The 25,766-nt window shown below is 44.3% G+C and overlaps 2 protein-coding genes across 2 annotated transcripts in view; one reads left to right on the forward strand and one right to left on the reverse strand.

Moving 5' to 3' along the window:
• LIMCH1 (LIM and calponin homology domains 1) overlaps positions 1-3,534 on the forward strand; it is a 184,351-nt gene extending 180,817 nt beyond the window's left edge. Inside the window, exon 35 of the mRNA XM_064449349.1 lies at positions 417-3,534. Within this exon, the coding sequence (XP_064305419.1) occupies positions 417-442 (26 nt within the window). The 3' untranslated portion in view covers positions 443-3,534. The remainder of the gene's footprint in view (positions 1-416) is intronic.
• Positions 3,535-23,926: 20,392 nt separating this feature from the next.
• Positions 23,927-25,766, reverse strand: part of PHOX2B (paired like homeobox 2B) — a 3,503-nt gene continuing 1,663 nt past the window's right edge. The window contains exons 2-3 of the mRNA XM_064450832.1: positions 25,749-25,766; positions 23,927-25,542 (exon numbers count right to left, since the gene is read on the reverse strand). The exon at positions 25,749-25,766 is cut by the window's right edge and continues 170 nt beyond it. Of these exons, the coding sequence (XP_064306902.1) occupies positions 25,087-25,542; positions 25,749-25,766 (474 nt within the window). The 3' untranslated portion in view covers positions 23,927-25,086. The remainder of the gene's footprint in view (positions 25,543-25,748) is intronic.

Consider the following 25,766-nt stretch of genomic DNA (forward strand, 5'->3'; position numbering starts at 1 on the left):
CAAGAAGTAAATTTATGAGATTCCCTGTATGGCCAAATAACACAAGGACTCTGCATTACCGCATAACACAAACCAGGGACAGCTAAAGATGACTCATCAGTCCTTTGCTTTACTATATTGGCACTGCAGAGCCTGAAAGTAAATACACCCACAAGTACTTTGGGAGTAAAATGAAATAAAAGTGCGTGCAGAATGCGTTTGTCCATGTGGCGTGGGAAATGTATTTCCACCGGAGTTATGCTGAATCCGTCTTTGCAGTTAGTGCCCCAGCTTTGCAGAAGAAAGAGAAGCAGGACACAAGTTATATATATTTCCAGATGCAGTTTTTTCAATTGTCAAGATCACATGAGGAAAAGCCTATGTACGTTTGTTAAAGTTTGTCAACTAATGACTTGGTTTCATTTTGTTTCATCCAGCTGCTGGACAGCCAACTACATTGTGACATGACTTTCAGTCCTAATAACTTTCAAGAAGGAACTCTCTTCTCGTATGTATCGGCTGCCTCCAGACAATCACTTGTAAGAGCTTGAATCCACGGACATCATGGCTCTCATCTCATTTTGAAAAACTCATAAAAACGCTGCATCTGCTCCTTTAAAAGGCAGTATGTTGGTTTTTCCCTTTCTTAAGAAATTTGCAAAATATGTATGACCATGTTTGGGAAGGCAAACCCTAAGTACTATGAAAAAAAAAATCCCACCTTTCAGGTATGTTTATGATTTCCAGTCTGTTACCTTGTTCTTTTGAAAGTAATAAGAAAATAAACATGCAATAAAGCTGTTTTGGTTTAATATTTCTAGGAATTAAAAAATTTAAGTTTACAGAACCTTTATAGAATATGCCAACTTGAGCTGAGAAGTAATTTTAAGATAGTATCTAATCAGTGCATTTGAATAACTAAACATCACAGCACAACTTCTCTGTTATAACTGAAGCTATAAGTTTTTTTTATACAGAGACTAGTTTGATAATACATCCTGTTATTCTGAAGCATTTTGTGTTTATATTACCTTCAGTTGAGGGTAGGAGTTATACAAATAAATTATTGCACCTTTAGAAATAGGATTTTTTTTGTTTGTGTACCTCAAGTAATGTTCATGACTATAGCTTAATATTCTCTCCAATAAAGATTTCTTCATTAAACCTAAAGACTGTATACTGTTAACAGTGGCAAGATTCCCTTTAGGAGCAATCCTTCTTACTAAGTTCAGCAGCTGGTGTTGTTATTAAACTCAGTGAAAGGCGATGTAGGGGAGAGGCGGCTGAGTGGGCAGACACAGCTGAATCGTGAGTCTCCGAGCTGCGGTTTCAAGCTAGGGTGAAGCTGTTCTCTTTGGCGTGTATCTTGCCCGCTGACGGTCTGAGTTGGTTTGAGATCTGCACATTCATTTGCAGACATTACAGTTGATTGAAATTTCATGCGGAGAAACACGTGTGGTTTGGGTGCCCTCCAGAGCAGGGAATTAAACAGCCTCGAGCCTGCGTTTCTCCACACACCACCCCGATAAAGTCAGCAGAAACCGGGAGTGCGGAAGGCGAGCAGAGAGGAAGCTGGCAGCAGTAGGCAAAAAAAACTTTAACTTGGCTGTGTTTGGGCCAGTTTTCCTTTGTGTTTTTTGATTAAGCATGTGCTCCTTACTAAAGTGATCCAGCAGCCCATTGAAACAGCGGTCAGAGCTGGGTCACTTTACCTACCATACACGGGCGAGGTTAGGGGGTGTGTTGCAGTTGTAAAATATCCTAGCACTTTCTGGTAAACAGCAATTGGAAATATCCCATTTTAGCAGTTCACAATGCAACTTAAAATGGAGGAAAAATCTACTTACTCTGCCTTAAAACCGTGATAAAACTGAATTAATAGAGATTTATTTTATCTATGTGCACATCCATTGTCTTTTGATGTGTTGGTAAATGGAAATGAAATGGTTATTAGGGAAGCAATAATTTTGAGTTGTTCTATAGCTAGCAACTATTTATTTAAACTCTAGACAGTTGCTTGCATGTGAGTCACATACCCATGCAAAACTGCATGTCATTGAAAACCCACGTATGATGTTGTCATTGGAGGACATTGTGACTATCTGCTGGAAAGTTACATGTTACTTCCTTAAAACTGTGCCTTAGAAAATGCAAAGCCGTTGCACACAGTCAACGATGACTTATGGATGCAATAAATCCAAAAAGCTGAAGTTCCTTCGTGAACTTCACCTGGGGAATATTTAAAAAAAAAAAAAAATCAGAAAAATGTTTTGGAAATAAAAATGACGTCCAATATTTTGATTAACCCTCTGCATGATTTGCTGTTAAAGGGTTTTGATAACCAGGATGCACGCATCCACTTTGCATGTGGTCACCATAATGTTTTTCCCACAAATAATGCATAACATGGAAATTGAAGAAGCAGATTTTATAACCAGCTTTCTACATCTGTGTAATTCCATGCGCTGCATTAAGGATATGTGAATATAAGATGTCTGGGTCTGATTTTTAAATGAGACCGTGCATGCTTGTACATCTATTTGGTATGAGTCGCTAACACCGCTTCACCCATGTGGTAGAGTTTAGATGTGCAAATCAGTCCCCAAGCGTACAAAAGGGTTGGTTGTCACAGAGGTTAGGTCCGCTTCTCATTCACATAGGGGTCATGGTTGGGAGTAAAATGCATGGGCGAGGGCTGGGGTGGGGGTATGCATTGCACTGCAGACACACCACTGGATCTCTGAAGCTGCTTAGAAATTGATGCCAGTGTCTATCGATGAGTTTCGTGTATGCATGTTTTAGTCAAGTTTGTATATACGGCAAAATGAAGCAGCTTTCTCAGACAACGATATTTTTTCTCCCTCATGAACATCTACTCACCTGCACAGAATGATTTTCAACAGTTTTCTAAATTGTACTTGCCAACTGCTTATGTTTGATTTGATATTTCCTTTGGAGTCCTACATGGCAAATTCATTCAGGCTAAGATCTTTCTTTTTTTCCTTTTTCTTTTTTTCAATTTAAGCACGTAAACATGATACATTTCTTATCAGGAACTTTGAGCATAGAAAAAAAAAATAACGCTTTACTACAAATGAACTACAATGTAAATGTATTTGTTGAAAAAAATGAATTATTATTGCTAAGCAAGTACAATGTATTTAATGGGTTTTAGATGTTTCAGAATTTATTTAGCCTCTTACTACTTCAGAGAATCTAAACAGGTGTCATAACCCATCTGTATTTCACAACCCCATTTTTCATGGTGTATTTTTTCCTTACTCTTGCTACGTAGTGTTATTGTTGCAGTAAATCTGTAGTTCTCGGTGAATGTCCTAAAGGTTGATGAACCAGAAGGGGACCGTCCTTATCTGCATGTCCATTCAAGAGCAAGGATTGCTGTCCTAGCTGGGGCTAACGTTGAATGCCAATTACGCTAATCTTCCCTTTATTTTATTTATTCTAAAATGCCTCTGGAAATTAGGAAAACTTGTCTAAAATGCAACAGCTTTTATAGTAAATGTATGTTTATAAATAAAATGTTGATTACCTTTGGTAGTGTTGATTTTACTTATTATAACTAATTTCTCCTATTGCATGCGACGTGTCTGTGAAACTGGATTGCAGAGCGTGTACATCCCGCTGGTAGAAGCTTCTGCTTCATTGGGGTAGGCTGAACCAAGCCATATTCCACAAAACTTAGTATATGGGAGGAGACAATAAAGAAGACATAAATGAGATGGGGCGATACCCTGTGGATTGCTGCTGTGAGCTGTATTTCCAAGAGCACGTGTGGCTGGCATGGTGAAAGACGAGCAGAGATGGCTTTCTGGGAGTCGAACCCAAAGTCCTCAGAAGATCTTTCATTGGTGTCAGTGGACTGTGGTTCAGACTTTGACTCAGTAAAGCACTTCATGCACTGCAAAGCTAAATATGTGCTTGGTTAATTCCATTTCCACATAGCAAAGATCCTCGAGTTTGTGCTTAATTATGCATGTGCTGCAGTATCACTGATTCCTGAATCTCAGTGAGTATGTGGCTTTACCAGCAACCAGCAAGAAGTTCACACAAAATTTTAAACTAATAACTGCCCCTTCTTTTTTCTTTTAATTGGGTCTTCAGTGGATGACAGGTTTGGTTTTGTGCCAAAAGCACATCTTTGGCTGTTAGATGAGTCATGGGGAAGTACTGACAATTTAATTTTTTTGGAAGCAGATTTTTATCCCAGTGCCTTAATGGAAATGGTAGTGGTCTTACATTACTTCTGCGTGTACGTCTGTGGACAGAGGGCCACTGTTACTCTGTGGTGGAACAGGTATGCTGGGGTTCCCGGAGAGGAGCATCGGTGCCGTGTCTGTGGGAGCAGCTCGCTGCCGCTGGAGGTTGCTCTGAGGCTGGATCTGGAGGCAGTCAGGCAGCTATTTCTGCTTCAGCAGCTCTGCACCAAGGTTGCTGGGCTCCCAGACAAGCACAGTTTTGGTGATTGTGACCCTTCTGAGCCAAGGAAAATGGTGGAAGTCCTAGTATGATTTTTTTTTTAATTATTATTCTGGTGAATGTGACCTGGCAGCTCTGAGCTGACCAGGCTGTTTATAATCCTAAAAGGGCACCAATGGGGGTGCGCTCTAACAGCACTGATTTAATGCCAAAATAATTCCACAAACCTTATAAAAGAGGAGTTGTGTCACCTGCTTACCTCACCACCACCTTCATCTGCAGGTAGCAAAGGCTGCCAGGAGGGCCCCAAGGGACACCACCCTGCGTGCCCCGGGAGAAGACGATGGCTTGTCAAGCAGCAGGATGAAGCTGGGGGCATATGGAAGAAATGGGGAGTAGTGTGGGAGGGGAGTGAGCTGCGACAGCTGAGACTCAGACATGGGAGCAGAGGATACCCCATGGAAAGGGGGTATGCGTGCCAGGTCCCCCAGGAGAGCCCTGTGCCTCCTCTGCACCCCATCCAAGTGTCATGCCTCCATCCCTTCCCTTTCGCCCATGGCAGCCGGGCATGACAAGGGCTCTGTTTCCTCCTCTGCGCCCTTGCTCCAGGGTCCAGCCAACCCCCTTTGTTTTGCTGCTTGTTTTCTCTCTTTAGCGAGTGTTTTTGTGCAGAGATCATCAGGCAACGCAGCCAGGTGCTGGTAGCTGTTGGAGGCTCTAGGCACAGGTAATAAACAGCAGCAGCTTGCTCATCTCATGAGTATTGATCCTTATCCAGACAGCTCTTCTGGGGGGTAGTTAAAACCAGGCAGCTACCACTTTGTTTAGAAAATTAGCTTTAGGTACAGTTCTTGCTGCCCAATTTAGCAAAGATTTGGTCTCAGATGGATCCCCTTCCTGATAATGGGAAGCTGGTTAAGTACTTACTCAATAAAGTTTGCAGAGGGTTCGCACTGCTTTTCTCGCCCCTTGTCTCTGCTCTCCTGAGAAAAGGTTGGGTACCTGGGGAACAAGAGGACAAAATGCTCATTTTCAGAGACATGTCTGCAGTGAAAATCCGAAAGGGTTGTGGCACTGGAAGTGAGCAGATGACCACCACTTGGCTGGAAAAAAAAAAAAAGATGCCAGAAAAATACATCTGTAAAGGCAAACAGGGCTCCCATATACCTCTAAAAGCCTCCGGTAGGAATGTAATTTCATCTGAATTCCCTGATAAAGGGAAATGACTAAACTGGAAGCCGCTCAAGTTTTGCAAGCAATAAGAGCACAAAACAGAGATAGAAAGTACAGGGTGGGCTGTAACTCTTCTCACAGTACAGTGTGGGGTTAGTATTTTGGGGGGCTGGGGGGGGTGTCGGTTCCCCTGTTCATGTTTGTTATAAAATGTAGCATGAGTTAAACCTGCAAGAGGGATGCTTACCCCTCTGCAAAGCTATGGCTGCTGCGCTGTAGACATTCCTGAATATCCCATGTAGCTGTTGGAGCTCTCCTCCCCAAAGCAAATGGGTTTTAAGCCATTCAGAAAAAAAAATCCATTATTTAAGACAATCTTACGGGTCCAAATATGTTAACTCATCCATAGAGTCCATCTGCTTTACTGCAAATTCTCTTAGCTAATGCTACATCCATAGTTCACGTATGTGTTTTTTTTTCTAAGCAGGTAACCTGCTGCTTAAAACATGCTGAAGCCAGTCACATGGGTCTAGAAACTAAACCAAAATTAACAGAAATGCAAATCTTTCCTTGAAATAACAGAATTTATCAAACAAAAAGAAGAAAACAAGATTTTTAGAATTCCTTTTGTCTATCACCTGTGATTATAGACAACAAACTACTCCAATGACAAGCACAGGAGCAGAGACATGCCACCCACGTCTCTGGAAACTACCTGGTAGCTTCCCGTGTTGAGCTTCAGAGCAGAGCGTCAGGACCTGTGGGAGAGAAAAATGTCTCAGAGGGTTAGGTCAAACCCTTTTTTTCCAAAAAGGTAAGCACCGATATCAGATGGCAAATGATGCTTATCGTGTAACACAGGATGTAGGTCTTCCAAGTAATCTCTTCCCTAGTCTCTGGTTTGCAGGAGCTCACTAAAACATACTTTCCATAAAATACACGTGGCATGTGACACATTTCTTGTGGAAGGGCGAAGAGGATCTCTGGCAATATTGCACTTCAAGAGTGTGACACCCTGTGGGAAACCCTGTTGCTCACCACAGTATCCTCAGGTTTTGAGACTCTTCTAGAGAATTCTGCACGACCCTAAACAGAGTTACCTACTTCTGATGTTTGTCTACCTCCTGCAAAGACTGGTTCCGTTAGTCTTTCAGCAGTTTAAAGAGCTTGCCAAAAAAAAAAAAATGTTTTCAAGGCATTCACAGTTGCGCATTACTGGGTAACAGGATGACCATTAGGTCTGTAGTCCCAGAAACAAAATTGCCACTGCAACAGATATTAGCCAGTCATGCTATTCCTATATAGGTTCAACAGCATAAACTATGAAGATTAACGTTTTCTGCAAATGAAAAAATTTCCTGTATTCAATCCTAGCTGAGAGCGTACTAGAAACACCTCTTGGGAGAAGAATTTCACAAAGGAATAAAATCACGTGCCTGTACCTGGCACCTGAGGATGGGATGTCATGCCCCAGCATGGCATGACACTTACAGTTGCTGTGTCTTGAAGCATCCTCAATCACTTAAAAGGACTATATTGATATGAATATGACTCTTTATGGCATATATACTTGGAAGGACCCCCTCTCAGGTGCTAATGGGGATAAAAAGGTTACAAGCATATCAGGAAGGTCTCAGAAACAGAGCCATCAAATCTTTTCCAGCTCAGAAAATGAATAGGAAGTGCCAGATAAATCAGCTGCTTCTGAAACAGCTTCTGTGTTAATGGTAATGCCAGAATGGCTGTCCCAGGGACCTGGACTTGCAATGGATATCCCCTCTTCTCTGTGGCCGAGTGCTCTTCTTGTTGCCTTTGGGGTGTTCATAAAACACTGTGAAAGTGCACAAGTCCGAGGGGAGGCGTTGCACTAATCCTCCTGCTTATCAATATGTCCCTGTCACTCAGACGGGAGGTGTCACCTCTAAATGCACTTTCCTGAGACCATGTGAGAACAAAGTGGTTATTTTTCCAAGGTGTATTAAATGTAAGGTTTGGGGGTTTTTTAGGCAAATTACAAACTTTTCTTAGGAAAATTAATTCTGGTGAGTAATTAGGCACCTGTATGATCTATTAACTAATACTAACGTATTGAAGTAGATGAGATTTCGGCATGAGCTTTCTGTGTTGGACTTCGTGCTACTATTCAAGTCTTAATTTAAAGCTTTTCCTGACTGACACATGATGATAACACTCAGATCATCACCAACCTGGGGGTGAAACTGAGCTCTCTGAACTGTTTCATGGACTGACATTTTGGAGGCTTTTTTTTTTTTTTTTCAATATTTAGATTGGTTCATATTTGACATATCTTTTTGGTGCCCTTCCTGGATCCGTGGGTTTATATTGGAACCACTCCTGGGCAGAGGGCAGTGCTCCTGGTGTGCCTGTCCCCTGGAGAGAGGGAGGCATTGCTTACAGAGTCAGGTGGGGGAGAGCCTCACGCTGAAGCCACACGAGTCCTGCAAACCCTCTTCACCCAGCTGCATCCCAGTTAGGCTTTAGATAATTGAAGTGTGAAAAGAGCAAGGTATTGTATTTTGCATACAGGGCTGTGAAATGCGTTCAGCCCTCTTGTTCTAAGTATTCACAGGTCCTAGGCTCATTTTAAAATTTAGGGGTACAAGGACAGCACTTAATAAAGAAGCCAGTTAACACATACCTTACCAGTAGCCCTAAATGTATTTTGTAGCTTGTTCTTAGTTTGGAAAAGGTAGGATGACATTGAGAAGGGACCCATGACAAAGCGTGATGCTGTGAAAAAGTGTGCTGCTAACTGATATAATTACAAGTCTGTTCCAATGGACCAAAGCTGAATTTCAAAATTAATTTGCAGCCTCACAAAACCACTTTCAAACACTTATCTTGGGATGCAACCTACGCGGTTAGCGCGCACATGCGCGCTGACGGCAATGATGGGAGGTAATGGTGGGGGCAAATCAGCCGGCCCCAACTCCCGTCCATTTGCCTCGGCCAAGGCTGTTATCTCTCAGAGCATTTGTTACAGATACACATGGGCACAGAACAGTTGAAAAGCCATTATCTGTTTTAAAGGTAGTGACTAATGTGCTTTTGCCCACAGCAATGTGAAAATACATGGGAAGGTTTTGCTGCAGGATCTGCTCTATTCACCTTGCAGAAAAGCAGCTGCATTTTTTTAAATCTTTTTATAGGAATAGAGGTCTTTATTTCTTGCAAACCTTTGCTGATAGCTTTCTTCTTATATCTCTCCTGAAAGCGTTGATTAATATTTTAATATCCTTCTGTGCTTAGCAAATAGTCAATTTTAAGTTTTTCTTCTCTGAGTAGTGCAAAAGAATATTTCATTTGACTGGATGACATGGGCCAGTATAAGTGCATGTGGTTTGATAATCAAAACTAGAAGTAACATTCAACAAAATTCATGACAACTGACTTTTTTGCCTGCAGTGGCAAAGCCCATCTACCACAATGTTCTGCAATATTGGGACCAGGCATGTCCCCGACTGCTAACAATCACAGAGGCTTTCCCTAAGTCAATCATAATTGTCACAGCTAACCGATGCCTTCACTGCGCTATGTTTTATACAGAAGAGGATGGTGCTTGTAGTTTCATTTGCAAGGCTTACCTTATTTAATCACCTTTGTAGATGAAGAACTTCCAAGACACCTTTGGGTAAACCAAAGACCAAGAAGCTCAGGCAGCTGCACTGCTTTTGCTTTGATTCACTTCATTGACGGGGGTGAAGGGGACCGAGAAAGCTTTTGACTTGCACAAGCTGCAAGTCTTCCATGTAGTTGGGTTTACATCTGGGAAAAAAGCCTGGCCGATGATGTACAGTGACATTTACAGCTATTGCATGTCTTTATAGACTCTACAAATTTATGTAGGTGGTACATTGACTTCAAAGCTGTGGTTTTTTCACATGGGGCTGTGTGTTAAGTAAACAAAATAACTGAGCAAGGTATAGATGCAGATGAACAGTTTATGATGGAATATTATCACTCAATACTTGGCGGTCTCAATATCTCTCTTCATATTGAACGGTTAAAATCTGCTTACAGTGTGAATACAATTAAACACATGAATACATTTCTCTCTGCTGTTGCAAGGCTCTTCAAGTATCCGCTGTACCTAAAGCAGTATGTGGCTATTTTCACACGCTTCCAGTTGCCAGCAACCCTCACGCGTTGTTAACCCGGGAGCTGAAGACTGTACTGACCAAGACACTGTACTGATTAAGCTTTGACATACAAAGTAATCAACTTTAGCTCCTACCAGCTATAGGCAAGGTAAAATGAAGAATGCGAATAAATTGTCAGCTGCAGAAGAGTTGCGATAAATAACATGAAGGAACTGTGTGCCTGTGATGGAAAAACTGCTTCAGCAAGGAGCAGGCTCTCAAAGGGTAAATGGTCGAGTTGCAGAACTTCTTCCCCCTTGTTCTCAACCTAGGACAGAGCCAGTTTCTCAACCTTGTCCTGCACAGAAATAATAAAATGCAGCTGTTCCCCTGTGGCACGCCCCAGCTCACCAGGAGCCACGTTTGGGCAGAGCCCGCGCTGCCCAGCTGCCCGGGGCTGCCAGAGCCCTGCTGTCTGCACCGCACAGCCCAGCCCGGCTCACACCCCCCGTGCTGTTCTCTCTGCTACAACTTGCTGTCACCATCCACCACAGACAGTTCAATTTTTCCCCTCAGATGCCAAGGATTCTGCTTTTTAGCCAGAAATTCTTCTCAATGCTAATTAATATAGCATTTCTCAGCTGCCTGCTGTCCATTCGCAGTTAGAAAGCAGGGCTGTAAATAAACATCGTCACTGCCTCGTAGGCGTTGGAAAGGTGCACGCAAACAGGGTGGACACTGCCTGCAGTGGGAACGCTTGCAGAAATAATAGGTAAATAATAAGATGGTCGAAACAGCCCAAGTGTGGCAAAGCTATGTGCACGCTGCACTGAGAGTCTTTATTAAATCCTTGTGGCTAGCGAGGCAAATGTAAGAAGACATATTTCTCCACAGGCTGCCATAGTACTTTTCATCACGGAAAGGAAATAAATTCTACAATATCATTTTATTTGTTTACAATTTTAAGGCAAGCTGTCTCTCTCGTGACAGTACTGAGCTGCAGCTTGAATACAAATATGAGTTACATCTTTTGTGCTGCAGAAATATAAAATAATTTGGACAAGACTTTGAATCATTTTGAATACCACAACAGCTGAGCACCCAGTGTCAGGGACTTGGAAATGGCTGGATTTTCGAGGCTACCTGATTTCAATTCCAAGGTAATTAGACGTCTTTAGCAGGCCTCAAGTCAGGTACCCAGAGCCACTGGTCTTGTGTAAAAGCATAGGTACCTAGACCTGGTTTTTCAGTTTTTCAACTATATTTCAAGTAGCACAAGCAGAAAAAGGGGACTGGAGTCAGTGGGGTACTTCTTGGACCACGCTCTTAATCATCAGTCCTTACAGAGCCCATCTTCACCAGAAAACAGTAATGCACTTTGCAATCATTAGTTGAATAAGATTTAAAAACACTGTTGTGAGGCAGAAAAGTATTATTATATATCTATTTCCAAATGGATAAATGGAACACAGAAACTGATTTGTCCAGCGAAAGAATGTCTTCACTAGTGAATTTAATGTAGGCTGACAATGAAGGTGCTAGGAACTCACTATAGATAACGAAAACCCAAACAAAATCAGCAAAAAACCCAACCAAACAAGCATGCATTTAACAGTTACCGTGACTATAGCATAGTGACTGCAGAGTTCAGAAGGACCTGGCTATCTGGGTACTGCAGTAAAAGTTGCCAGAGCAAGGACCCCACCAGGAGTGGAGTCAGCTTGTCTAGAAATGCAGCGCATGAAGCAGCAGCACACTTTGCGCTGCCTCAGCCAGACTACCAGGAGCGGCTGGCTGGGTTAAAGCCAGCTCCAGCATCTCTGTGCAGACCGTAGTTGTTTAGCGTACAGACCTCTTGCATTAGCAGATCATTTCCTATGTTTGGAGTTGAGTGAGGCAAGCTGAATCCTTCTGGTTAAATGTCCTTTTGAGAGGAAACCATGGCAAAAGGTGTTCCCTTTCTGGAAGAAAGGAGATTTTAAAACTGTAGCAAAATATTTTCAGGAGTGATGCCTGCTGCAGTGAGGCAAGCACAAGTGGTTTATTTCTCTGGTCTTCTCTACAGGCTGGGCTTCTTAGCTAGGTGATGTTGGCTTGGCCTACCATATCTCAGCTATGAAGAAGGACAGCCAGAAACAGCCACACAAACAGGCATTTTATCTTAGTAAAATAAATGTAAAGAAATCTAAAAATCTCTTCACTGGGAGGAGAGATGAAGAAAAACTTTTTCACTAAGTTTTGATGCCAAATCATCTTCTCCAGTTAATTATACAATTCCTCAAATGTATGGTCCACATGGTGCTTATCCTTTGGAGGTGGTTATGCTACATAAGATGCCTGTTGGGATGCTGGGACGTACGAGGACATGCTCATTCAGGACAAGCCATGTGCATGTACATGGAGAAGATACCTACCCTTGCCAAGAGCAGGTAGCAGCAATCAACCAAAGAGGGCTACCACTGAGAGCAGATATTTGTAGTCATCTGCTGTCTTTCATGCCCATTCTGCAGGGCTTTGTGATATGAAGAGCCACCTCATGTACTCCTCACACGACAAAAAAATTGATTTTCCAGGAAAATAATGGCCCACACAAGGTTGGGGCTGGCCTCTAGCTGAAACAAATGGTCTTGCTGGCTGAGCAGTGACCTTGAGTGCCCAGAAAGCAGCCTGACCTAACTGCTGGTGAGAAGAAGCCCAAAGCTAGGTTGGGCTGGAAGGAGAAAGTGGTGTCTAAAAGCTTTCTGCACTAATTGTTAGACCAGCTCATGCAAAGCAAATATTGTAAAAAATAAACTACATAGATGCTACCTGTATTCTGCACCAAGAGTTTAATGTATGTTGGAAAAAAAATCCACTGTTCCCTTTGAAGAGCGGCAGACATTGCATGAGAGTATTTTCAGGACTCGGCTTATTGACGGATGAGGACATTAAATGGTTAAAAGGATTCTTTCATCTCAGTGAATCTTCTACTGGAAGAAAATAAACAAACAAGGAAAAACTGCCCAGACTGTGCTCCTACTTCAAGCCATGACAAGTGTTGTGATGGTGACTGCTGCCACCCAGCTAAAGGACTGAGGCACTTTGTAAATCAAATTTCAAGTAAAGAGATTGGTTTGCGAAACCTCCTCGGCATGGAGTCACAAGCTGTCAGAGTGTATTAGCATTATGTTACTGGAGTAAAAAGCAAAACAAATTAAGATGTTTAACAGCTGAAATCTGAAACAAAATTGTGTTTAATGCTGAAAATCTTGTTAACATATTTTCAGGCTTCCCTTTCCCCAGATATTAAATCTCAGTGTGTGTTTGCAAGCATCTTTTTATCACACATAGAAACCTACTGTGGGAGAATAAGAACTATACAAGACATATGGTGAGGAAGGGTATTTCACCCTGAATACAAAAGCCTGTTCAGCATTGCCGCAGCATACAGTGCTACATGGGAAGATTTTTAAGGACCAGAGGACAAGCGCAGCTGGAATTCCCCATGTGTCCGTGGTGACAGAAAGCATTGCATCAACAGCAATGGGCCCAACCTGAAGATTACACATATTCTAGCATTTAATGTGAGGGGTAATTTGAACTCCCAAACTGCTTTTTCTTTCATATTGGCTCCCACAATGAAAGAACCATTAAGGGTTTTAGTGAACTTCCAGGACTCTGCTTCCAGCAGAAAATTGGCTCCTTCTCCTTGGACACAAGACCAATTTTTAATTGAATTTCGAGAGATGATGGATGTTGTACTTTATTCCAAGTCTATATGCTAAATTAACAAGGCTGTCTGCTTAATTTCCTCTTTTGAAACCACATTGAGATGAGTTTCTGCTAATTCTCTTACACAGGGCATTAGCCATGTGAATCGAGTCCTTATTCAAGACTTGAAATGATAGACATTTTTGCCAAGGTTATTACTTTGGATAATAAATTGGAGATGTGAGGCAGCAACAATAATTTGCTTTCTGAAAAAAAGATTTACCAGCTGAATTATTTCAAATGGAATAAAACTAAACATATCATGTATTTTCACCAAATATTTAAAAATTATTAGTTAACACTTAAAATGTCTATCTTATAGCAGGGATCATTCCATTAATTCCACACATTTGGTGTTTGCTTTTCCACACGCTCCCTCTGGTCACTTCAAAGACAACAGAAAGTCCCTGAGGAGTACACTAGACTATAGAGTATATTTAGCCAGAATTAGGTTTATTTATCCAGCTTTTTACATACTAACAGATGCCATTGATAAGGTAAACATTTACTATTGTGAAACACAGAAAAAAATTACATAGAAGTAATGTTTTTTCTTAACTTTGCCTGCAGCAGTAACATTTACATAGTGCTGCAGGTGAAGAAGATGCCTCATAGAGGTAAAGCCATTGGGAAGGCAATTTAGAGTGTAATTTTGGGCTGAACGTAGAAAATTTGAAAGCAAAATTTGGGCCAGCTTGGGTAAAACCAGGAACCAGCTCTATCAAGTGTATAGTTGTCCACCATTAGAAGCCAGGTTGTTTCTTGAAAGTACTGGGGTAGGCAAAAAAGAGGCCACCTTCTTCCAGGACCGTGGACGGTGTTGCTTGAAGAGCAAATAGGCTCCAGCTAGGAACCACTTTGCATGTATGCTTATTCTTTCCAAATGGGAACATTTAAAAGCAATCATGTGTGTAATTTTGAAGTGGCTCAGGATAGCAATAAACAGTCTTAATGGTTTCCTTTTGGCAGCGCAGGCCTAGCTGACTCTCTTGCCTCACAAGGAGCTTTTCAGATGGATTGAACAAACTGGCCATGTGGATTGGGGTTTGTACCTAATTTACCACAAAACTGTGGGTTTCCACTGGAAAAATAAAACAACGTGCAAATACAGCTGCCAGTGTCCTCATCAAGAAGAGATCAAAAATAAGAGATGGTGTTTATCAACTAATAAAAGCAACAGGCTGAAACAGCGTGGTTTAAGTAGCTGAGTAATTTAAACATGGAATTAATAGAATAATATAACACATTCAGCATAACCAAATAATGTCCTTCCCACAGGTGACACAGTGTGGATAAGCATGTTCAGGTCTTTATCCAGATGTGATTATGCTTCCAAAAGGTAGCCTATTAAATAAAAGAATAGTAAAATGCCAATTCTTTCTCATAGCCCTGTATTCCAAATATATTTCAGTCCTAACCTGTCAGGCACCAGTCTCATCCTAGTCGTCCCTTGCAAAGAGGCTGCCAAAGATTTTTCTCTTCCCCTTTGTTAATGTTTTGTGTTACAACAGAATGACTCAGGACCAGCTTTAATTATGGCTGTAGCCTGAATGATCCTGCAGAGCATATCATTAGATCCCAGGAGAAGCTAATGGCTTATCTGTTTTGTATAATTGTTCAAATCTTCTTTTCCATCAGTTTTCCATCAGTGACATCTCATTTGTTTAAGTTGTATGCTGCTGAGATAACTATCCAGCCCAGGACTCCTCTTACCAAAAAAAAAAATCTTATACTGTGGCAACCAAATAAGGAATCTTTTGAAGCTACTTTTTTAGAACATGAAATTGGTGTGGGTTTTGAAATACTGTAAGCTCATGGAGCTACACTGATTAGCAGTATCTGATACATTTTTATAGCTATTGTTTGTCTAACTCAATGACACAAGTGATTAAGTGTTTGTGCCTCCTGACATCGTAACATAGAAAAGTTATTTCTCAACTCTCTTGCAGGCAGCCACTGAAAGTAAGCACGAATTTTAGTACATTTGTTCAACAGCCAGCAGCATGGTTAATACAGAGTTTGTTAAACTTACAAATCCCAGTTTAATGATGCTAAATGGTCAAATAGAAACACCTCCACTGAAAGCAAAATTGGCTTTCACAGCTCCTTGAAGCACAAGGCAATGGCTCTGCCAGAAGTGCTGGTTTGTCAGCATCGACGGGGACAACTGGGCATTTTGAGACCTGTCATCACAGCCCTTTAAACTCTGCAGCAGTTTGGTGGGAGGGTGGGAAGGGAGGGTCCGGGTGCTCACAGCAAAGGGAACTGAATGGCTTTTGGGAGGAAAAATTGTTTGGGGACAATACATAACCTCAACAAGTAAACAAGTGACAAATAATAGCAGCTTTGGTGCACTTTCCTCTCTGTGTTGGCGATCCCCTGGAGCCTTGCGGCCATTTGTGGATGGGTAGAACCCATGGTTGCTATGAAATAGAAAGCAGTTATTATGGAAGGGGATAAATTGCATTTCTAGCGCACCTGTCCCCAAGAAAAACATCAATACACTTCAAAGGACACATGTCTCAGCTTTTATCTCTGTGCAGAAAAATCTGGGAGGCATATCAGGATGAGGTGGGAAAAGATGACTCCCCCTCAGATAACAGGATCCTCCCAGCTGAAATCCATGCTCTTTTCTGCCTGAAACTGCTATGGTGAGGGAGCTTGAGGTCTATGTGACTCTCTGCTGTCCTCTTCAGAAAACACATCCCTTGTGGCTAATTTATCGTTGGGAGGGAAAGGAGACCAGACAATCCAAACTGCTCTGGGAAATGCAAAAGAAATACACAGATGTGGTTTTTGAAACCACACTCGAAGACTGGAGAGGTTTCAGTGCACTCCAGTTTCAGTGGGATTGCAGCCCTCTCGACACACGTAGCAGCACATGTTCTCCTTCCCTTCCTGATGGCCTCAGGACTGAGAAAGGACAGTCTTTAAGGGTTTCTCACCAGCTCTGCCCAGAACACATGTAATTTCGCTGGGGACTTTTTGGGAATTAATCTCTCTGGCCATCTTTCTCCCCTGCTACCCCAACTAAATACTTGCAAGAAAGCCTTTCTCCCCCCACACTGCATTGCAGCTTCAATATAAACTAAGCGTCTCCCAAGCTATGGTTTTGTTTATTGTGGTGGTTTAAAATGTGATGTGCTGATTAGATCCCTTTGAAACCAGCATTAGCTGAAACTTCTCGATAGCTGTAGGTCCAGAAAAAAATACTTTTGTGTGTGTCACGAGGCCCTTCACACTGTGCTGGGACTAGTTTCATTTCAGAGCACTGCTGCGGCTTTGGTTCGGTTGGTCTCTGACCTACTGGGGTGTATTGCCATTTGGGGCTATTTACCCCCCGACCTCCACACATTTTTCTTCTTCTTTAAAATGTTATATTAAGGTGATTTACCCACTACAGCTATTTTTGTTCCCTTATGGGAGAGGCAAGGTCAACACAGAGCTCCTCTTGTCTTTCTGTTACTCTCTCTGCTCAGGAAGACTCTTCAACTGTACCGACAGTTTTCATGTAGACAAGCCTGAGAGCAAAACAGCAGTGACCTCAGCACTGGCAAGGAATTAGCTCTATAATCTAATAGGGTTTCTTTTTCCATTTCTAAATAATGGGATTCTATTAGACCAAACTGTAGTCTCGTCTTAATGATAATTTATTATATAGCATATCTGAATTTTGCCTTTTATAAATCATTGAGAATTACAATGCACAGTTATGTAATTGAATCTTCTCTTGTATCATTAATATTTTTCATTGTTTACAGAAACCCCTTTTTGTTCAGAACTCACATGTGACTGGGTTTAGGAATTACAGGAGTTTTTTAATATGCCAAAGTGATTAAATATGTTCACTTCTATTACTTTTAAATATTTTGTAAAAGTTCTTAGAAAGTAAGATACTTTAAAAATAAAATACTTTAGGTTTTGTCCAAATGATTCTGGACAATTCTGAAGACAAGTCTGGCCTTAAGTTTGTATATAGCCCAAAATATAAAAAAAAAAGTAGTTCTATTTCATGATCTTTGAAAGGAAATAATTAAGTATAATTAATTCCCACATCGACATTTAAATGTATTAGTGATATGCACCAGTGAAAGTATTGATCAAGGAAAGTAATCAGTAATAACAGGAAAAATTAATCACTTGTGCAGGCGTATTTGACTTCAGCTGTGGGACGTGCTTCAGCCAGGACTGAAGCTGTGAATTGAACAGGGACTATTTTCCACCAAAACATGCAATGAAGAAATGTAGATGAAGTAAATCTGGGAGGCCATGCTTTCATTTACTATTAGAATACAGAAACATAGTGAGTGAAGTACAGCCTAAAACTTGTGATCTACAGTTTGTAAGCCCAATGCTGGATTTGACCATCAGCAGGTGATTTAGAAAAACACATAATAAATATTTTTTCAGGGAAAATATCTGTTAAAGGTCTCATCTTCAATAAGAAGAGATGGGCTTACACCCTGAAACAGGTGGGTTATTTCAGAAATCTTTCCGAATCATTTATTAACCCAGGCTCTACTGGCTGGATATTCTTACTTATTCTTCTTTTTATTCAGAATTTAGTTAAAATCTTTACCTCAACAAAATCTTGGGGCAACGAGTCTCAGTTTGATGCCCTAATGATTGGAAGTATCTCCCTTTACCAGTTCTAAGCTTGCTAAGGTAGGAATCAAATGGTCACACTGTCATATGTTAACCTACTTTTTTTCCTCCTAACCAGCATTAGGAGAGAGCAAGAGTGATGTGGTCACTGAAAGGTGAGATTGGGTAAAAAATCAAACGTGCCTGATTTAACTTCTCCAGTATCATCAGTATTTTAATATTTGTATATATATTATACAGTACAGCACACCTCCTTGTTAATATAAATAACTTTTCCACCTCTCTAGAATGAAATGTGCCCCTGATCATTCTTGCCACCTTTCTGTGAACACCACTGGATTTGACAGTCAGTGAATCAGCCCAGAAATATTTCAGGAGTGCTATATTTCCAGCCGCAATTGGATAAGATGCGAGTGAAGGGCTTAGATGTCCATCTAGCTCATCCTCTTTTTCTGCAGCAGGACAAAACCACCCGCACCATGTTTATCTAACTTTTTGTCTCCATAGAGATATTCCTAGTGATAATTAGATCTGTGCCTTTAAAGCATCACCATTTTAAAACAGGCTGTCACATAATGCATTACAAGTGCACACAGTAGCAGTAGATAACGGTTTTAACTACCTCTTTCTTCCAGATGCAAGAAGACTTTGTTATTAAAAATGAAGAGACACTGAGTTTGTAAAGAAAGTGTGTGACTTTGGAAGTAAAGTGAGAAGGGCTTGCGCAAATGTTTGTATCCTAGATGTGGTGGCATTTTACCTATGGAGATTCTTGAACTGTTCATCGCTTCTGGTAACCCTTTTAAAGGTAACACAGCAAGAGCATTTTGGTAGTTGTTTCTTGGAACAGTTTGATACTGTGAAATCAATCCAGGGCCAGGAGCTTTGGAGTTCTCCTGACAGTAGCGCTTTGAGGAGATTATTTTGAACTACCCTGTCAGACTCTTCAGGTTAAAAAAAAAAAAAAAAGAAACAAAAATAACCTGCAGCTTGTGACAGTCTGTGGAATATATCTGTGTAACCGTACATAGCGTTGAACTCCACTGACACCATGATGATAAACCTCAATGAGAATTAAAGCGTCCACTTTGTAGCGCCTCTGCTGCCTGTCCCCCTGCTCCCATGTACTGTCTGCAAAGCTGAGGCAAAGCAACCAAGGATTCACTGATGCTGAATTGCCTTCTACCTGCCTTGGTTCGCTGGAAGAGAAGAGCCCAAGGAGGCCACAGCAGCAGAAAGCTGCACAGAGCATCCCAGCTGGAATGAAGGAAGGCCAGCACTGACCCCAATCCAACATGCTCACACTTACCCATGCAGGGGCAGGCAGAGCTAGCACTGGGCAGAGGTTATTCTGGGTTCTGCTTAGAAAAGAGCACTGCTAGATGCTGCTGCTGGCTCTCTGTGGCTCAGCTCCCTTGTCATCAGGAGGAGGGAGCAGACTGGGAAAGCGTCAGCAGGTGCATGAAGCTGCTGGGTCCTGCCCTGGCTTGGGGTGGCATGAACCACCTCCCCTTGCTCTTCAAAGCACAAGTGGGTTTTTAACAGCCCTGAGAGCACAGGGGTTTGTGGCGATATATTGTGGCAGGGACTGCTACAGGCACTCCCTTAGGAGTATCAAGAAGTAGATTGACTTTTCAGAGCAATGAGTATCCACAGCTCCAGCTGGGAGCTCTGGGTGACCCATGCCTCTGAAACGAGCAACCCAAGCTTTCCCAAATACCTCGTCCATGCCAGATAACCAAGCCTTTTAGCCACTGGTTTCACAATCTTCAGTCACTTCTTTTCCTTAACCAAATAACCACAGCAACTCATAAAACTTGTGTTTTGTTCCCTAGATAGATTTTCTCCTTAGGGGAAATTAATATATTGATTCTTTTTCTATAAACATCTTTCTGTGAAACAATGCTGAAGTTAATGCTATCAGCATCTCCTTATTACCTCGCTTTCAGAAAGGAATGGAAAGAAGTACGGCCTCAGCCTGCAAGAGCAGTATGAAATAATGCTCCTTTTCAAGTGCAAATATTTTAATTTCCTGTTGATATGACAGCCACAACAAGGATCAGCCCAAAAGGTGATTTCCTCTCTCCAAAGGAAATTTCCAACCTAGAATGCAGCAGCATGAGCTTCATTTTCACAGCTAAAGTTTCTTGAGCTCTTTCCGGATAAATTCCCCACAAATTGAGAAGACCTCTTATGTGAGGTACAAGGTGTAAAATTGTTTTCCTAAGATGGAGCCATATTTTAGTAGCACTCTGGATGCAGCTACCAGTTTATTTTGTAACAGTTGTCAGGTGACAACTTGTAAAGGACCAAATGAAACTGGTGACAGGAGCAGAAGGCTTCATCTCCCATTGTAATATGGCCTTCATAGCACCGCTCTGCTTTACAGATGATGCGGGTAGTCTACAGACTGGTGTTTGACTCAATGATTCGCGCTAAGTGTGCAGCAAGAGTTACAGACGGGTTCTAGTTTAGTAGGTGTCTAAGAATTAATGGTGAGCTTCATGTCCCGATCCTCCCCTGGACAGTGAGGACCCTTCCTATGTGAAGAAACCCCAGATTTTGCCTTCAGAAAGAGCTCATGCTTCAGACCACAGCAGTGAGCTTCTGGCCTCGACTGGAGTCAGGCTGGTTCAAGGAACTCCTGCTAGGTACATCTATTAGCACTTTCAACAGTGCCAAAAAAAAAAAAAAGTGGGAGGAAAAGAGGATTTAAAAAAATATTCTAATGGACCACAGGTGCTTTTCATGACACCTCCTTTTCCCACTGATTGGTAATAGTTTGATAACTTTATTAAGTTTATTAACTTAATATTAACTTGATAACTTTATTAAGTAATATGTATGCAGATATGTAAAGATTAAACTATCCAGACACGCTCGCTTCTCAGTCAAAGGGGTCATTTTTATTAATTGTAGTTTTCCTGTATGCTGGCTACGTATTCTTTAGTAGCAAAGTTTATGTTTGGATTGTCATGCATGCATCCATCTGAGAGATTCATGCTGCAACCAGGAATTACTATTTCTGTTCATGTATTGGAGAGAAGAAAGTGACACTGTGTGCCAGAGCTACCCCAGAGCCAAATTCAACATTAGACCTGAACTCCAAGTCTTGGTATTTAGAAGAGCAGAAAACAAAACACTCGAGTTACTTCAAACACACAATGTGAATTTACCTGTGAACTCTTCAGGATACAACATGTGTTCATACTGAATTTGAGTTGGATAAAAACCCCCAAATTTTTCTTTATTTTAACAACATGAGGGCATAAAACCAACAAAATAACAAACCTTACCCTCATTTCTTTACCGAAGCATCTTTTGACTTGTTAGGTCCTTCTGCCCAGATCTCCTTGCCTTATGAACCCCAGAGCACCCCTTGATGTTACAGATGAGCTTGCCCATTCAGCTTCCAGCGGTACCACGGGTAACCAGCCTTTTGGCACCTTCTTCCTGCCTGGGCTCCCCCTGGGTACCCCGTGGCCCTCCTACCTTCCATGCTTGTAGAGGTCAGCAGCAATCCTGTAGAGTACTTAATTAATACTCCTTTTCAGACTCCTGCCTTTGCAGAGAGGCAGGAGGAATAAACTTCATGTATTTTCAAACCATCCATTCTACCTGACTGAGCGATCATGAAGGTTGATGAATTAACCATTCCAACTGGTCTGCCACAGGCACGCTGGTCCTTACAAACAGTGGGTGCCATACGCCTCAGGCCTCTCACAGTTCCCTGCGCTGCAGGGGTGACTAGAACATGGCTTGGGGAGGGATTTATGGGTCAGAAGGAATAAGTGATAGAAGAGTAGTTTCCAAAAAGGACTAATGAGAAGTTTAGTACATAAGTGGAAAACTGTGATCAGAAATAGAGAGGTGATCTTAGCTCTGTATGAACCATTAGTGAGAGAGGCACTGCAGTGTTTGGTACTGTCCTGGTATCCCTTTTGCAAAGCATCTTCAGAAACAGGAGAGAGTGGTTCCAGCTCTGGAAAACCTTTTTAGTTTGAGCCTCAGGGAGTGTGGGAGATGTAAAGGACGCAGCCCGTTTAGTTTATCAGGAAGAAGATAGATCAAGATGAAAATAAGTTTACAGTGTACTAAAATTAAAAGAGAGACAAGGTCTAGCAGACATGTAGCTAGATCGGCTGCTTGGAAGCTGAAGCCTTCATATTAGAAACAAACCCTAAGTTTTAGCAGAGAAAGTAGTGAACCTGGCAAAAAAAGAAAAATGCCCAAAGAAGTAGTATGTTGTCATCTCTTAATGTTTTCAAATCACGACTGCATGCCATAAGATGGAAGCTGATCATCTTCACACAGCAAGGCCTGACCAGGAGAGATATCTTTAGATCGCCCTTGGCTGGCTGGTTGGTTTACTGGTAATACAGGTCTCGCCTTCTCTAAGAGCTCAGGGCTTGGTTCAGCCATGGTAGAGCAGACGGACCGAGCACTGCAGCTTCTCCAGCAGGAAGCTCTTTCCATGTGGATCACTATTAGCAGAGCCGCACTGCAGTTGCAGCTGGGTAATTCCTGGAGACAATTCATTTACTTTGAGCAAAGATATTCTTAGATCATTAAATGACTTTTGGAAGAGAAGTAAAATGGCAAAAGTACCTGCATTATAACAAAATACAGATTCAAGAAGTAAGTACAGGTTTTTCCTCCAGGAAATGGACTGCATATTTTATTGCAACATTTTAAAACTAACTATTGATGTATCTTTATTAGCGAAACAGCACTTCTCCCATTTTTCCAGGCTCTTTTGACTGTGCTCTGGAAGGTGGCACCCTCTTCCCAGCACCCCAACCACGCAAAGGAGTGCTCTTGCCATGATTGCTTCTCAGCCAAAACCCCAAGCAGTCTTTTTTTATTTTCCCACTGCCTCTGCCAGAGTCAGACAGAGTTCATCACCGCGGCGTCCCTGCAGCTAACCCGCCAGTGCCCCGGCTGCAGGGGCAGCCCCGGGAGGCGGCACCGGGGTGCGCTGCCACAGCCCCTGGGCCCCCCGGCTCTTCCCGGGGAGGAGGGCCGCCCCTGTCCGAGGGGTTTTGGTGGAGCTGGATGCCGGATCGTCCTGGCTAGGCCGGGTTTCTGCTGCTGCCCCGTGCCCTGCGGGGGGGCCTGGCAGGCCGGCCCCGCTGCCCGCTCCCCCCGGGGCCGGGCCCGGCGAGCAGCGGGGGAGCCGTCGGGGCCGCGCCGCCGGGCCTCCGGCGGCCGAGGCGGCGGGGCTGGGCGCTGTCGCGGCCGCCGGCTGCCTCCCGCCGCCGGGCGGCAAAAGCTAAGCGGCCCTCCAGGTGTGAGGCCGCCGGACGAGCCCTGCCCCCGGTGGGAACCGAGTCCGCGGCCGCGCTAGTCCCCGCGGCCGCTCCCCCTGGCCTCGCCCTCCGTATAAGCAGAGGGTTTAAGCAGAAGAACCGTCTGTGAAAAGCTGCGGACGGGGAAAGCCAAATTTAACTCCCGCATGTTGGTATAAGGGCAAAACCTCTCGGCCGGTGGGCAAGATGCTTTATCGGCTGGCAAACCAGACCTGTAGTTTCTGGGGTGAACCGCCCCCCCCCCCCCTTTTTTTTTTTTATTTGAACGGACGTCGCTTAATATTGACCATCTCCAATTTTCGAGGAAGAGACAAAAGGTCTCTGCCGCATCTCCCCCTTTCCCCCCCAAGCCTGTTTGCAAATCATTAATAACGGCACGGAATTAGGCGGTAATGATGTGACCCGCAGTTACGGTCTTCCTGATGGTAAAGCAGATTAAAAATAATGCTGCCGAGCCCATCTCCTTTTGATGACTCAGTCGAGTTTCTGCGACGTGCACCTTCAATCTTTGCCAGAAAGGAAAAAACCCCGAGCCCTCCCCCCAAATAAAGCCCTAACGACAAGTCATAAAGCTACGGTGCTATATTTGCTTTTGGGTTTTATTATCAACAATTAATGGTACACTCTTGGAAAACTATATGCACATGTAGAAATATTTCCCCTTTTAAATAGAAGCATTCATTTTAACCACATATAAATAAATCTGAAAACCCTGAACATAATTTATGAAGATTATGCTCACAAACATATTCCAACAGGTAGGGAAAAGAAAAAAAAATGAGACGACATGCAACCGATAACAAAAATATATATCATTGCCTGAACCTGGTGTCTCTAAACGCAAAGGGAACGGAACCCGTGAGAACCTTATTTCTCCATAAAGACACGCCATAGAGACTACGAGAAGGGAAAACATTATTTATACGGTCAACTAGACAAGTCTGTACTGATATTAACACTATACAGTTGAGTCACAGAACACAGTTGTAGAAAGACACGGAAAAAGAGAAAGCATACCTGTCAACATTCAACTAAGAGCTATAGTTTGTGCCTTTTAAAATAAAATTAGAAAACCCTAACGGAGATGCCTAAAAACTGCGTGAACCGTGTAATAATAATAATTAATAATAATTAATAATTAATAATAAATACAAGCCGCCCGCCGTGTGGGGCGCGGGCCCTGCCGGGGCCGGGGCCGGGGCCGCGGTGGGGAGGCGGCGGCAGCGCCGAGCCCGGCGGCGGCGGCGGCACCGGAGAGACCCGACACCCGACCGGGGACAGAGACACCGGACGGCGGAGTAAGAATCGCCCCCGGGCGCGGGGCCCGGGGGCGGCGGGGGCGCTGGGGGGCCGGGTCGGGGCCGGGGGGATGGAGAAGACACTTTGTCGCTCGGGCTGACCGTGAGAAGGAGCTTAACACACACACACACACACACACCCCCAAAACGGGCGGGCAGGGCGCCCTCCCCCGCCGCGGGCACAGTCCCGCCGCCGCCTCCGCGCCCACGCAGCGCCCCCCGCGCCGCCCCCCCCCCCCCCCCCGCCCCCGCGGAGGCGCTGCGGGGCCGGCCCCGCCGCCGGGCCGGGGCGAGGGGAGCCGGGCGCGACCCCCCGTGGGGCGCGGGGTCCCTGCCCCGCGGAGCCCGGTGCAGCCCGGGCCCCTGGCCGTTACTGCGGGCGGGCGGCGGGTACTAGTGGGCGGGAGGGGCCGCTGCCGCCGCCGCCGCCGCCGCTCAGAACATGCCGCTCTTGACGAGGCTGCCTTTGGTGCCGCCGGGCCGCTGCAGCGAGGAAAGGACGCTGGCGAAGGGTCCGCCTAACGAGTCGGGGATGGAGGTGATGGGCCCGGGCCCCGGCGCCCAGCCCTGCCCCGGCCCCGCCGCCGCCAGCCCGCCGGGCCCCGCCGCTCCCTTGCCCGGCTCCCCCCCCGGCCCGCCGGGCCCCGCCGCTCCCTGCCCGCCGGCGGGGCTGGGGCCGCCGCCGCCGCCGCCGCCGCAGCTGGGCGCGGGGTTGGGGTTGGGGCCGGGGCCGCCGGTGCTGTCGGGGTCGGTGCTCTTGGCCTCCTTGCTCTCGTCGTCGCGGGAGGCGTCGGACTTCTTGCCGGCCGCCCCGTTCTTGGCGGCCGCCGCCGCCGCCGCCGCCGCCCGCTCCTGCTTGCGGAACTTGGCGCGGCGGTTCTGGAACCAGACCTAAGGGGGGGGGGGGGGAGGGAGCAGGGGGGCGGGCAGCACGGCGGCACCCCCACCGCCGCCTCCCGCCGCGCAGCGACCCCCGCCCCGGCCCGCGCCGCCGGCCCGGAGCCGGCACCCGCCGGAGCGGTGCGGTGCGTCCCCCGGCCCGGTCCCTCCGCGACCACCACCCCCCCCCACCCCCATCACCCGCATCCCGCACGTACCTGCACTCGCGCCTCGGT

This window comes from Phalacrocorax carbo, chromosome 4, assembly GCF_963921805.1.
Source record: "Phalacrocorax carbo chromosome 4, bPhaCar2.1, whole genome shotgun sequence".
NCBI lineage: Eukaryota > Metazoa > Chordata > Aves > Suliformes > Phalacrocoracidae > Phalacrocorax > Phalacrocorax carbo.